Source organism: Peromyscus eremicus, chromosome 12 (genome assembly GCF_949786415.1).
Source record: "Peromyscus eremicus chromosome 12, PerEre_H2_v1, whole genome shotgun sequence".
Classification (NCBI taxonomy): Eukaryota; Metazoa; Chordata; class Mammalia; order Rodentia; family Cricetidae; genus Peromyscus; species Peromyscus eremicus.
This window is the reverse complement of record NC_081428.1, coordinates 18,492,308-18,508,110: the sequence shown is the minus strand read 5'-3', so window position 1 is coordinate 18,508,110 and position 15,803 is coordinate 18,492,308. Positions and strand designations below refer to the sequence as shown.

At 36.2% G+C, this 15,803-nt stretch overlaps 1 protein-coding gene across 2 annotated transcripts in view; it reads right to left on the bottom strand.

Annotated features, from left to right (window-relative positions):
* The window catches only part of Tmprss15 (transmembrane serine protease 15), a 112,520-nt gene continuing 96,717 nt past the window's right edge, over positions 1–15,803 (bottom strand). For both annotated transcript variants that reach the window (XM_059277575.1, XM_059277574.1), the window contains 4 exons: positions 9,753–9,934; positions 8,123–8,218; positions 2,666–2,808; positions 1–156 (listed from right to left, as the gene is read on the bottom strand). In XM_059277575.1, the coding sequence (XP_059133558.1) occupies positions 1–156; positions 2,666–2,808; positions 8,123–8,218; positions 9,753–9,934 (577 nt within the window). The remainder of the gene's footprint in view (positions 157–2,665; positions 2,809–8,122; positions 8,219–9,752; positions 9,935–15,803) is intronic.

The following is a 15,803-nucleotide window of genomic DNA, read 5'->3' as shown; positions in this document are numbered from 1 at the left end:
CTAATGTAGAAAACTTTGTATCCACTCAATAAACCCTGAGACCCGGGTGTATACCCCAGGGCGATTAGGCAGTGCACACTGGACTCCAAATGATGTCACACCAACAAGATACCACCTGTTGTTTTCTTGGCACATTAACGGTCCTCCCGAATCACCCTAAAGTGTGAATAACAAAGAGAAGTTGTGGGTACATGGCCAGTCAGTATAAACAACTGTGCTAAGCTCACCAATCAAAATATGAATGTACAGAAATACGATTGATTGCCAGATGTTTCTGTATTCTCAGTTTAGTCATCAGAAATTTGCTCCTCAAGGAGATGGGGCAAATGGTAACAATAGAAAGTTTATAATTCTGAAGGAGCACTTCTTAGCAAGAAACTCCTCCTCAATTTCATTATTGTATTTCAACGTACTCAGACATTCTCTAAAGTGCTACAATAAAAAGTCATGTCAATATCAATGTATGAATCATTTTATTAAGTAACATGCGAAGTATCAAAAAAAGCCTTCATATAAATGGCAAAGCTATTCCACGTTATGATTTTAGAAGAGTGAAGAACTTACACATGGTTTGGGATTTAGTTCTATGTGACTGAAAATTTTGCCAACTATCAATCAGATTTGAAAACCTTAACATTTCAACTCAAGTGAGCAAATCTCATGTTTTCTAGTAATCAGAACATATGTTTTCATTTAGACTTCAGTTATCGGAGGATAGCATTTTTGTTGTTGTTGTTTTGAGACAGGATTTCTCCGTGTAGTTTTGGTGCCTGTACTGGATCTCGCTCTGTAGACCAGGCTGGCCTCGAACTCACAGAGATCCGCCTGGCTCTGCCTCCTGAGTGCTGGGATTAAAGGCGTGTGCCACTGCCATCCGGCTAAGGGTAGCTTTTTGTCACAGGGTAAGTGATATAAGTAATGGTTGATCCTGTCCAATTAACCACACAGGTCTTATTTGTACATAATGATTCCTCTCTAATGCGCATAGACATGGTATGGACACGAAATAGCTTTACTTATTATGAAAAACGGACAAAAATTTCTCACATATCAGTTATGCAAAGAATTCTTTGTCATTTTTATTTGTCATTCTTATTTGTCATTTCCTTTTTTTTTTTTTTTTTTTTTTTGAGACAGGACCTCACTGTGTATGTAGCCTTTGCTGGCCTGGAACTGGCTATGTAGATCTGACTAACATTGAACTTACAGAGATCTGCCTGCCTCTGCTGAAATTAAAGGCATATACTAACCAGCAAGTTATTTATTTTTATACCACAAAACAATATGAAACTCTATATAATTGATCAAAAATCACTGCTGTAATAGAGCATTTAAAATTTGGCTTAATGTTAGGAATTATCCTGTGATACCTCTTGGTGCTATATTTAAAGGGGAAAAGGTGGCATGACACTACTGATAAATAATGCAGTTTCTGAATGAACAATGAAATAACATTCATCTACTTATCAATGACAAGATATTCTATAATCTCTCTTATTGACTGTAAATTCAGAAGACTACCTCAAATATGCAAAGAAATTGGGTCTGCCTGAAGGGATAAATTTTGAGGATAAAAAAATAATGATTCAATAAATGTATTCAAACAATGATATGTTCAACATTTTAAATACTGTTATTATTTTACCAGTTAATATTAACGTTGAACCAAGAAAATTATGTGGCAATCTAGGATGATGCTTACTCAATTATAACAACATTCTATTGCATGGAATATTTCTATGCACTAGGAATTTCTTCCTTGCTGCTGAATAGTGTGCTTAGATCCTGTAGAAAGCAGAGCCAAGCATAAGATTTCACAGATCTGGAATGAATTACTGGCATACTGTAACTCTAACATCAATAGCGTTAGCCGTCGTATTTTCTACCTCATGGTGAGGTGTCCCCATGCAACGCCCATTAACTGTTATTGAAGTTATACAGCTGATTTCCTTCTTGCAACGTATTCTATAAGTCACATCTTAAGTGGTAATGTATCTTATCTTTAGCACATTTTTCATTTTGTAAAGGAAGCCTAAAGATCCAGAGGTAAATTTTAAACAATTGTAAAGCTCTTTGATTTGTATTGAATTTTCAAGTGTTCATCAAAGCAGAATAAAGGTAAAGCCAGGCTGAAGGTTTAACGTGACTGGAGACATTGATTTAACTGGGAAAAAACCTACACATTTATCTTGGTCTATTAAAAAAGTGTTGTCAAATTGTGTTATATATGTTTTACTATATGAAACAAGTTGCTACACTGTAACACAGTAAAGCCATTTTTTCACGATATAATTGGTTACTCTCACAGGTATGAATTATCCATTTTTAACACTTTGCAGTTTAATTTAATGCAGTAGATCAGGATGCATTAATATTTTATTAATTTCCAAATAATTAAGACATGCCAGAAAATGTATTTAGTAAGTTTCCTAATAAAATCTCCTAATTGGTTTTTAATGTTTGCTGATTGCCTTATATATGTCATCCTACTTAACCCTTTCAATGAATGACAAGCAGCTTGTATAAAGTCACTCATTGACAGTAATCAAATTTACCATGAAAGAAGTGGAGCTGCGGATTGTTAGTGATTTCTTAACTCCCAAATTATAGCTAAGCAAAGAAAATGCTATCTAAATGTATATGACGATGACTATCTTGTATTTACCTGACAAGTGTCTATACCTCCTTCTTCATATCCCGCACATATCATATTTTCTGTGATGTTATATTCTGGCAGCTGTCGTTGGCAATTCTCGTTGGATAAAAGAGGAACATCGGCTTCTTTCAGGACATCAACAGTAGAATCTGCTGAAAATGGGTGATGCAGACAGCCAGTCAGTAGTGATTAACAGGCATCCTTGAATGAAACACCATCCATCTGATTTATTCCAGCACTTTGCTCTCATTATCAAGTACTGTGTGGATGTATAATGGAACTAACTACTAACTCTGCACTTTAAAGTACATAGTAAAGCCACCTGCACACTTTGGCAAATGGGTAACAGCAACACATTTCTTTCTTTCGTAAGGGGTAGTAGGAATCATGGATTGGACTAGGGTGGTCTTTAGGCATTTTCAAGGATTTTAAGGAGTTCCAGTATTGCTCATAGAAATGAAGTCTGCTAGCACAAAGGGTCCATTCATAGAAATCAGCACCAACTTGGAGACTGAGAAGAGCTTTTCATTCAGCACCTGAGGAGGTGCTCCCTCCTGTATAGTGACATTCAGCGTCTTTGTGGTTCTGTGTGTATGAGCAGGTGCACATTGAACGGGGACAAAGCTCCGATGAACTGTGCTCTGCTCTGGGGGCAATCAGCTTGCCATCCCATGCAGGCAAAGAAGAAGGAAGTGTATTTTAGCATTGTGTATTTGCATTTGTTTTATGTAACTAATCATTCACTGGAGGTGTGAATCTCTGCTTACTGAACTACTAGTCCCAAGAGGCTTGTGAAACAGACAGGTGTTAGTTCCTCCAGAAAAGGTACATAAGCACTCCCTCCTGATTAGCAATTCTATTTGGCATGGCAAAAGAGGTAGAAAGTTAAGGGTTATTTATCACACCTGTCAGGCAGTATTGTAAAAAAAATATACAATTTCATGTTGAGCTAAGTTTCATTTATACATGAAGAAAATTAAAATACTGAGGAAAGAAACAAATGTGTGTGTGTGTGTTTATGCATGTGATTTAAGTGCAACACACACACACACACACACACACACATATCTCAGTGTATGTTGGTAAACACATAGCTATTTGTTATCTAGGGAAAAATAATGTCCTCAATCTGCCCTCTTCTCTACCTATGGCAAACAGTCCTACCATGGATGATTTAACTCTGTAGGAACAATGGTGAAAACAGAGCAGGGAAGAAAATGTACAAATAGCTACTGCCTCCATGGTGCCAGCCAAGTGAAAAACACAGCCCACCACTGGCTTCCAAAACCTGTCAGATTTTGAGTCAAGAAAGCAAACACAGGAGAGTGAAATAGAGAAGAAAGTTCAACCACTCTCTATCATTTGTCCTACGAAGATCAAGGATGAGTGGCTAGACCTTAGCTTTACAATAAAACCAGAAGCCCCTCTTTGTTCTTGTCCCGGGATACAAAATCTGTTTGATTAAGTAACAGAGCCCTTTCCTTCGTAAAGGAAACTGTGAGCAATGTTTGTGTAGTTCATATTTCTTTCTTTTGTAAAATTTTATTTTTGTTACTTTTGAGTTATGTGCATGGGTGTGTGAAGGTGCACAAGAGTGTGGGTGGCAGAGACACACAGAAGAGGTGTCTGATCCCCTAGAGCTAGAGTTAAGGGCACTGAGTTAGGAGCTAACTAACCTGGGTGCTGGGATGTGAACTCAGGTCCTCTGCAAGAACAGTGTACAATTTTAACTGCTGAACCATCTTTCCAACATATTTATTTCTTTATCTTAGTTTCCATGTGGATGATCAAGAATACACCACACACACACACACACACACACACACACACACACACACACACACACACACAAATATAAAAAGATATATGGCCAAATTTGGTTATTTTAAAGTACTGACTGCCTAACTTAAAAGTTTTCTCCTCATTTCTTTCTAGAGAAAAATATACTCTCAAAGATCTTAGCTAATTAATTAGTAAAATAAACTTGTAAGACCAGAAAATGGGATTTTTTTATGAAATCGCATAGCTATAAATCATCAGGAAAAATTAATAAAATTCATGAAAAAAAATGTAAGAAGGAATAAAACATGGCCTGAGTATTGCATTCTAAATGATTTCTGATGCCATTTGCCTCTCCTGGCTCCACTCTGCCTTTAGAGACATTTTAATTTAATTAAACATATATTTTAGGAATAATAAGCAAGCCACACTTGCTCAGCTCCAAAACATCTTCCATGGAATAAAGAGTCTTAAATTTTGTTAGCAGATAATTTGTTCTTGGTGTCTACATTGTAGCTATAAATTGTTCTTTTGAAATTTGGAAGTCAAAACATCTGTCTAGCAATCATTTTACTATTTAAGTTTCAAATTTAATAAGTCATGACTTTTTCAAGTAGAGGAAATACAAAAATATGGTCTTGAATATACTTTGTGGACAGTGGCAATGAGCTACTGTGAATTAGACATTGTTACTGTTATAGATTGTTATGCTGAGTCACCAGGCAGGCGAGCACTGGCCTCAGAACTGGATGCTTTCTTGATAAGCAAAGTCCCTCCCCCCCATTTTTAAAGAACATTTTGATGCCGCTTGCTCATAGAATCCCTCTTCTCTCTCTTCGACTGGACTTTTGGAGCTCGGCCTGGTGCTTAGCTATGGACCTCTGCATCTGCGTCCATCAGTTACTGGATGAAGGTTCTATGGTGACAGGGTATTTACCGATCTGATTATTGGGGTAAGCCAGTTTAGGCACCCTCTCCACTATTGCCAGTAGTCTAAGCTGGGGTCATCCTTGTGGATTCCTGGGAACTTCCCTAGCACCCGGTTTCTCCCTATTCCCATGATGTCTCTCTCTATCATGGTCTCTCTTTCATTGCTTTCCCACTCAAGATCATGATGGGGAAACCTACAGAGACAACCAAACCAAGCTAGTGGGAACTCATGAATTTTAGACCAACACCTGTGGAGCCTCCATGGGACTGAACTAGGCCTCTTTATAAGTGAGACAATTGTATAGTCCTATCCGCTTAAGGGGCCCCTTGGCAGTAGGATCAGGATCCATCCCTGGTGCGTGAGCTGGCTTTCTGGAGCCACTCCCTATGGTGGGGCACCTCGCATAGCCTTAATGCAGAGGGAGGGGCTTGGACCTGCCTCAAATGAATGTGTCAGCCCCTGCTGACTCACCATGGGAGGCCTTACCTTGTCAGAGGAGGGAATGAGGGGAGGATTGGGGTAGGGGGAAGGCTAGGGGTCCAGAGAAGGGAAGAGGGGGAATCTGTGGTTGGTATGTAAAATGAAAAAAATTCTTAATAAAAAAAAGAGAATAAAAACGTTTTTCTTTATTGTTTAACATGTTCATACATGTATACACTGTCTCTCGGTCCTATTGGTCCAACTCCCCTCTTCCATTCCATTTTAAAAGTGAAATAAAGAACTAAATGGAAGAAATATGTGCAGTGTATTTGCACAGGCTAAGTACAATGTTGTGATAAGGTTTCTGATCACTGTGTTTTACATGACAAAGGCTGAAAACCACTAAGCCATTACATACATTCTCTCCAAAAAAAAAAAAAAAAAAATTCAAAGTGAGTGCTTTGATTCTGAGACTAGACAGCTCCATAAAGTTTGTGTATTTGCTTTTTAAATACATCTGGGACATTTTACCTATCAGGGCTATAGAAGTCATGTGATCCTGCCAGACAGTAGTGCCCTTCCTTTTGGCCTAGCCTTACTGAGCATTCAAAATTTTGTTCATAATGTGTTAGTCTTGGAAGGAATCATGTAGCCAAAGATGTAATTATGTTTGATGGTATGAATATCTGGGCTATATCATATAATTCATTCATTCATATATACATATTCTGGTTAGCTATAGCTTTTAAACTCATTTCTCTCTACATATTAAAAAAAGAAAATAAAGTAGGATTCATGCATATATTATTTGGTACTTAAGGCATATCATCTTTCTCCTCAAACATTTATCCTTTTCTATGTCAGACCTTCAGAATCGTTTATTCTGCGCTTTGAAGTGAATAGAATGTCATTGCTGTCCATAATTCCCTTACTGCAGTGGTCACACTGGATGCTCTTGTTTCTGTATAATTATCGTGCATTTGATCGATCTAGTCTCCTCTGCACTCCTCCCAGCCTCTAATAACCATTTGCTGTCAACTTCTATGCCTTCAACTTTTAGGTTTCCCCATGTAAGCGAGATCATATATTACTTGGGTTAGTGTGCTTAGTTTATTTCACTTAAAATAATCCTCAATTTCAATCACACTGTCACAAATTTCAATATTTCATTATTTTATAGCATTCCACTGTGAATATATTGCTACATTTACTTATTTTCTTTTTGTGTGTGTGTTTTTGACATAGTGTCTCAACATGTAGTCAAGGCTAGCCCCCAACACTCAAAGCTCCTGACTCAGTCTCCACCTGGTTGATAGATTTACCAGTCCAAACCACTATGTCCAGTTACTACATTTTCTTTATCCATTCACTAGTGCTACACACAATTTGTTTCCTTTTCTTGCCTATTGGGAACTATGTTGCAGGGAACATGCCATGTGGAGGTCTTAGCATGTTCATGCTAATTTCAGTTCCTTTGGATGTCATATGTGGTAGGAACATGTTTAGATGATGTGGGAGTTCTATTCTGAAATTTGGAGGGACATTTGTGATATTTCCCCAAAGGCTGTACTAATTTAGACTCCCCCAAGAAATGTCCACAATTCCATTTTCTTTATCTCCTCACCAGCACTTACTTTTTTGTTTGCTTGTTAGGAGCTGTTCTTACTGGGGCTAAGGTGATATTTATGTAGTTGTTTTGACTTTCATTCCCAAGGTGATTGCTGATGTGGCTCAAGTATATTTAATGTGCATCAGATTTGTGTTTAGAAACATGCCACTAAGTAAATCTTAAGGATTCAGTAATGTACAAATTTATGGTCTTCTGTTCATCTTATATTTGAGATCTTTTGCCAATAGGAAGAACCAGTACATTAAAGTTAACAAAGATCCTCTTTTCATTTTAGAGAATTTAAATGTGAGACGATAGCACTACAAATAAAGATAGCTTTGTTGATTGTAAAAATGTAAAAGGTAGTAATTCCACTCTTGAGATGAGACTTCTTTTGTGTATGTAAACACAAATTTATAGAACCTTGGGTTATATTCACTTCAATATGTATATATTTTTAATTCATCAGTATTTTTTCATGCTAAATTTACATAATGGTTTTGGTAGCACCTTGATTTCTCTGGGTTATAGGATTAGATTCTACACAATCTGAAAATATTTGGTGGTATTACATAACATAAACATGAATATAACCCCAACAATTGTTTTAGAATATTCTGCAAAAAAAAGGTTAGGAGATATAAAAATATTGAAAATATCCATAGCAAATTTCAGTAGCATATTTTTTCTAGTATACATTTTCTCATTTTCAAATGTGATAACTTACTATAAATTTCAGTAAATCCCCAGCCAGCAATTGAACACATTCTCCCTGGAATGAATATTTGATTTTCTTCTGGTAAACAAATAGGCTGGATATAATCTGAAATATCAAGCAAAACAAATTAAACAACAGAAAAAGAAAAAAAAAACCTTAATATCACTCATGTTTCTAACAAATTTTAAAAAATCAACCATTTCCAACATTTAATCTAAAATGTTTGTATTTGAGTTTCACTATCCTGGAGCAACTTCTGATATTAAGGGGCAAAGTCATTTTAGAGCAGTAATCATTTGTCTGTGTTTAGTGGTATAGTGAACTCTTGGGATTCTTCCCCATCATTCTCTAAATAATCTTTTTTCATGTACATAACACCTTAGCTCAGGATTTATCATTTGTTTTTGATTTTTAAATAACCATGTTACTCTTTCGAAAGTAGTTCCAATTTTGTTAAATGTTGTGAATGTTCTTTTAAATTTTTATTTATTTTCTTTATATGTATACATATACATGTATTTGCATGCACATATGAATATATACACATATATGTATGTGTACATATAAGGGAAATTTCACACATTTGCATGTTGAAGGCAGAAGACAACTCTAGAAAGCCAGTTCTTTCCCATCATCTTGTGGGATCCATGAGTGAACTCTGGTCATTAGGCCCGCACAAAAGTGCCTCTACTTGCTGGTCTCTGCCTGATGAGACATCTTGCTGGCCCCTTTAAAGTTCTTTCAAAATGTTAGTTGAGAAAAAAATACTGGAGAATATTTTAAAATATTTTTTGACACATAGACCATATTAAAATTGCGTTTCTCCCAGTTGTTTCAGTTGGGTCTTATGGAAGCATTGTGTTTGACTTCTCAGCATCAGCTGACAAGTGCTTTGGTTTTCAGTGAGCTTCTGATGCCCCCAAGATGTATGAAAGATACAGAAATGAAGACTACCCTTGAGGACAGTGCAATGCTACTAAGGATTGTAATGTTCTGCTTTTCTGTAATCCACATGTAGACTGATCCCATGAATTCAATTCTCATATCAAACATGGACATAATCCTGACAGTTGTTTTATAAGATTCTGTGAAAAATAATTCATTCATGTATGGTGGCAACGCTGCCCAACTGGGCTTTGGAAAAGACTTCATAGTAATTGTTAGGATCGAACAGAACAGAACTCTTTAGGACAAATTTCACTTTGCCAAGTAAATTCTTGCATATTTTATAGGTGCTTGAGGCAATCCTTCATTGGTTGGTCTTATAATATTGTTGGATCTCCTTTAAAACTGTTGCCACGTGGATAACATATTTCATTAACCTATTCTCTTTTCTTTTGTGTCTTGCTTCATGCATTTTGACAGATGGACCCATGTTTCTATTGCATGACAAAGAGAGAGGCTTCTCTATGAGAGGACTCTAAGTGTTCCTTTTACTAGACGTCCATATAGTTGGATTTAAGCACTATGATGAAGGAGATTTCATACTTTTTCCTATATACTTCAATTGTTTTCAGGTTATAAGAATGCAGAAAATTACCAAATTTTATGAATTAGCATTGAATTGCTACAGATGCTATTTCAAGTTTCATTTTGCATTGTTCTGAGCAGATGGGGTGGCTAGATATCATTCTCTTACCTGTGTAATTCACTTTATACTCAAGGTGCATCATAGCAATGTCACTGAACTTTCTTCGCTTATCATAATGAGGGTTTATGACAATTTGATCAATCACCCGTCTTGCTACTTGAGGAGAAGTCAGATTTGATTGCATATGCAGGCCCAGGAATGCTGTCCACCTGGTTGGATCTCTATTTCTTCTGAAGATTGTAATAAGAAAATCTTTTCAATCTTTTTCATTTAGAACAAAACTTTCCAGAAGTTATCTAACAAAAAATTAAAACTATATAGCATTTCCATTTAATATTATTACTTGATCCTCTAGGGAATGTTCCTTTGAAAGTATTTTTTCTTATTATTTTTCACTGATATGAAAATTTGGACATACTTATGGACCACCATTTGATGTTTTAATGCAGGTGTACATATGATGTTGTAATGCTTAAGTCAAAGTAAGTACATACATTTTTCTCTAACATTTATTATTTTCTTATGAAATTATTTAAGATGATTTCTTCCACCTTTTTGAAACATATATCACTGTTACTTGTAGCCACACTCTTGTGTAAAAGAAAACTAACTTCTATTTTATGTCCCAGCCTTACTTATTGATCAAATTCCCTCCTAGTCTCCTCTGCTTATCTTCCCTAGCTTCTGGTAACCACTAGTATATTATTAATACCATGTAAACCAACTTTACTGGGTTCCAAATGTGACTCCATTTTAATATTTCTAATCAGATTACAGAAGCTTAATTAATGTCATTTTTCTTCTAATATGATGTCTCCTCAAACATTTTGACATTGTATTAGTTACTTTCCTACTGCCATGAAAAAAAAAACAGTATGAAAAAGCAACTTATATAAGGAAGAGTTTATTTGGCTTCTGGTTTCAGAGGAACAGACAGAACCGCCTTCATAGGTATCATTTTAGTTAAAAAGAAGTAATTCTATGTGTTTTCAAATTTTTTATTTTTTCATAGATTCTACACTCTAAGACAAAGTGGAAGAGCTGGGCTGGGAGTACAACTCAGTGAGGAGTGCTGGTTTAGCATGTGCAAGTCCTTTGGACTGATCACCAGCTCTGAAAAAAAGGAGGTAGAGGGAAAAATAACAATGTAAAAGAATAGAATAGAAAGAAGGAATAAAGGAATGGAAATGAAGTGATAGGAAGGAAGAAGACAGAAGATAAGTGGACAGCTGGTCATACTGATAGTAACCTCTAATCCTTTGGATGTTACTTGGATAAGGCTGCTTCAAGTGTAGAAGTTGACTTAATTCCGTCAAATTTTACCACCATCTACTAAGTTTTGTGGTAAAAATGCTTGTCTTAGAATTGAAGGAAAGAAAAACATTGGCAGGGACCAGAAAGTCATGCATTTCTGACTTGGCAATCACGAAGACTAGAACACATTTCCTAGGAAATCAGTATTGCACCAGATGGGTAAACCAGTGCTATCCCCAAATAGTGATGTTGCCTCAGGAACCAATGTTTTAGGGAGCAAAAATAGCAAGAGAGTCAAGGAAGAGCAACATGATAGTGAAATAGACATTAGCACAGGTTGGATTTTGTAATTGTAAACTGGAGCCCCCACTCTATTTTACAATTACTATAAATGACACAAAACAGCCACAGCAAGTTTGTCCATAGTCCTGCTTTCTCCTAGAAAAGTTTTTGGACTCTAGAGTTATTCTCTTCTGAATAAGATGAGGACCACCTAGAGTATAACCAATTATAATTTTAAGGAGTGAAAATTAAGATGTTTCTGAAATGGAAATTGATACTACAGAGTAAAAAAATTCTTCAAGAATTATCAAGAACAATCCAGAAAGAAACATCAGACCAAATTGGATAAAATTCATCAAATTTCAGCAGTTTAGATATCAGTTAATAATTATCACAATTATTCTAGTCACCATAATGACTTGGTAATGGGAGAGCATGAGTCTACAATAAGTGCAAAAAGAAATAATTAAATAAATAATAAATAATGAAAATGAATAGAAAATTAGGACACAGATTTTTACTCTGTTTATGAGTAAGTATAAATATTATTGAAGTGCAAGAAGGCAAAATACAAGGCACTGGGAGGAAGCTACAACATCATCATTACCTGCCTGTGAACTAGTCACAGAAACAAGGAATTATTTTTGAACACCCTCCTTTGCATGACTTCCCAAACAGCACATGCACTTGTGATTTATTTTTCACTTAGCGCTTCTTTCTCCATCCCCCTCCAGCTCTCTTTCTTTTCTACTCTAACTATTAGAATACTTCAGGATTCTACTTTAGTCTTTTAAAAAATATATTATACATTTAATCCATAGATGAGCTTATCCAGTGACGATGCCATGAATTCAAGTATCAAGGGCATGTTATCATACTTCAGTCATTGCTTCTCTAGAATTTAGGTCCAAATTGACCAGTATCAATTAAAAAAATCCACAGCCAGAAATTATGCAGAGAGAGAGAGAGAGAGAGAGAGAGAGAGAGAGAGAGAGAGAGAGAGTATAAATTGGAGGTCTCCATCAGGTTCCTCCCCTCAGAGCTTGGGGAACCCCAGAAGAGGGGGAGAAAAGACTGTAGGAGTCAGAAGGAATAGAGGACATGAGGAGAACATGGCTCACTGCATGAACTAAGCAGGGCTCACATGGGCTCACAGAGACTGAAGCAGAGAACATAGGGACCTGCCCAGGTCTGCATCACACCCTCTGCATACATGTTATGGCTGTTAGCTTGCTGTTTTTGTGAGACTCCAAACACATGAGCAGATGCATCTCTGACTCTTTCGCCTGCTCTTGAGACTCTTTTCCTCCTACTGGTTGCCTTGTCCAGCCTCGATATGAGGGCTTTTTGCTTTGTCATATTGTATCTTGTTTCATCCTGTTTGTCTCTTGGAGGCCTGCCCTGCTCTTTTCTGAAGAGGATATGGAGGAAGAGTGAATCTGGGCAGGAGGGAAGGTTGGGGGAGCTAGAAGGAGTGGAGGAAGGGGCAACTGTGGTTGGGATGTAGTGTATGAGAGAAGAATCTATATTTTTTAAAGATAGCTTAGATAGGTATAAAAAGTAAGAACCCATACTTCTGTTTTTACTACCTTTTTGTTCTCATTTTCTCATATCAAACTCACGTTACTTATAGTCACCCCTTAATTCTTCCTAGTGCTATTATACATATGTGTCTTTGCTAGTAAATTCCCACCATCCTCAGCTGTGATCCTAGGATACCATCATCAATTTCTATCTGCTTTCTACAATTTCACTCTTGCTTAGCAATTTTATCACCACACATCAGCCTGATAAGATGAGGTTATTCTGCAGCCTCTAAAAGGTTGTTCATCTCATTAGTCATGGCCTAATGATTCTTTTTCAAGATTGTACCTCAATATCCAATGTTATTTTTGTTCCTTTAAGAGCCAAATCAAGTAGCAAAGATTCTTGAAGTTTCTGGAATAGGCCTACATCACTGTTCACCAGAGTGACTTTGTTGCTATGGATGGATACACACACACACACACACACACACACACGTATATGTATGCATATTATCTATCCATTACTTCTTTAGCTAGTCCTTTAAGTAGATCAGTGAAGCTCCTTCCAACTATCCTAACCCTCCCTTCACTTGGCCTATGCTGGTTATATGTGTCTTTAGTGCACATATCATTCTCTAAAATATTTATTTGACTATTTTTATCCTTTAATATTTAGAATAAAGATTATTGGAACAAGGATTTTGTTGGTCCATACAGCACTATCATGCCAAAATATTTGAAAAATGCTTAGTGTAGTGTGAGTTCTTAGCACAAACACTTTATTAAATGAGCAGATAAGAAGCCAGAAGCAATGAAATCCCTGGGAAGATTGAGTACTACCCATTGTATCTGAAGCCACATAAGCTCATGTGCTTCCACACATTAAGAAAGAATAAGATTTATCAGTGAAATTCAAGATGATAGGAGTTCTCAACAGAGAAACAACCTCAGAGGTCTGATACAGAAGCCTGAAGGAAATTAAATTTCTAAGAAGTCTAATAACTGCAAATACATACAAAATTATATATATATATATATATATATATATATATATATATACATACATACATACATATATAATATGTTACAAAATATGCGATCAAAGGATGTGTTGGATGTGTTAGTAAAGTGTCAAAGGGATTCTGAGTAGACTGAGGAGACAGAAGAACTTTCCACTTCACCATCTGCTGGATGGAAGTGTGTGCTAACATTGTATTAAACATAAGAATTCTGTGTAGCATTAATTCAATGAATATCGTGATCACAATTTTTCTTTTATTAAGAAATTACTTTTACAGATAAAACGAGGGAATAAAATAAAAATTGGTGGTTTCAACTTGTTATTCTGTGAAAATATTTTAAATATGTCACTAAAATAATTTGGAAGCCTTTTTGTTGCTTTGCTGGTGACACCAAGCAGTATTCAAGAAAATTAGAAAGAGAAACTATTTCTAGTCAATGTCTGAGGATAGTAGGATGCAAATATTTTTGGACAATTCTGAATGTTTATGATTATAGTATAGCTCACTTTTACTCACTTGTGTTCAAACTAAAAGTAGATGAAGACATTTTGTATTCTGTCTGATTGAACATGTGCTTATAATAGATAGGACAGCTTTTTGATCCTTTCATGCATTTGTGGTATGAATAGATGTTATATTGGTATCATTGACCTATAAAAGTACATCCATGGAATAGATAAGTGCAATATGTCATTGATTCTGCTCTAGGCCTGCTTGACGTTTATAAATCATTTGTTTTGTGAGGATGTCAAACAGAAATTTCCCAAACCTGAGGCTAACAAAACAATATTGTTGAGTAATACCTATCCATGTGCAAGAGAAAAGACCAAATTTTTAGCTTAAACTTTTATTTATAATACAGTTGTGGTAGAGACCACCAACTTGTAACTTGCTCAAAAGAATGAGTACAGGAAAAGAGTGAAGAAATATTTAGTACAGATGAGAAGTGAATGCATGCTACAGTTATTTCTTTGGTGTGTTGGGAAAGAGATCAAATGCAATTGTCAGAAGACAATAGGGTCAATGGAGGTAGCTTTTACTATTGAGCGAGGCTATTATTTAGTTATTTAAACATTCTACCAATGTAGTATATCAGATAGCTGTAAAGGCAGATGGAGCAATACTTTGGGTAGTCCCCCAGAAAACTAATTGGTTAGCAAATCTACCATCTGGCCACATGTCCTGGATCTACAGACTTCTGTGGTCTACATTTGAGTTTATCCTCATTATGGTGCCATGGGCATCTAGATGTAGGTGGAATCAGCAATGTTCATCACATGAAAACTCTGCCTCTTTCTGTCTTCCCTGAAATTGTCTGACAATTTGTTTTTACATACCCAGTAACTCTCTTTGTTTGAATTAGAAGGAGAGCTTAAATGTTTGAACCTGACTATGTACATGTACCTTCTCCAAGCCTGAGACCACAGTTCATTCTCAGTCTTGTGCTGCTATAGGGAGACTCACCTTAATCTTAACAAATGAGGTAATGGGATGCAATGCTCTCTCAGCTCTTAGATGCAGGTGGTCAATTCTTTGTCAGGTTCCCATACATCTTAGGCAGAAGCTTTCTTTCTTTTATGATCTCATTGAGAATTGTTAGTAGGTAACTAAAACCTTGACATTCCTTGTGCCCGAGTAGATGAACAGTTTCTTGGGCCCCGATCATTTATTTCTTCCTTTCTCCCTCATCTCTCTCCATTTACTCTCTCTAACCCCATGGCACTGCATTAGTAATGACTACTTTAATGAGAAGAAATGAATCCCAGAATTAGGATGAACTTTGCTTTTTCTTGTCACAAAACAAAGGTATGGATGGAAATTAGCTCTAAATTTTAGGTACATGTAGCATTAACATAAATGCGACCCAAGAATTAAGTTATTACAAGGTACTTAACTCACAGACTTTTAGAGCACAATGTGCTTATAATTTGAGGGCTCTCCATGAATGTGATTTTTGTAGTGATGATTTGCTAAAAGTAAGCATTGACCTAATTGAATGATAACAAAAATTACAC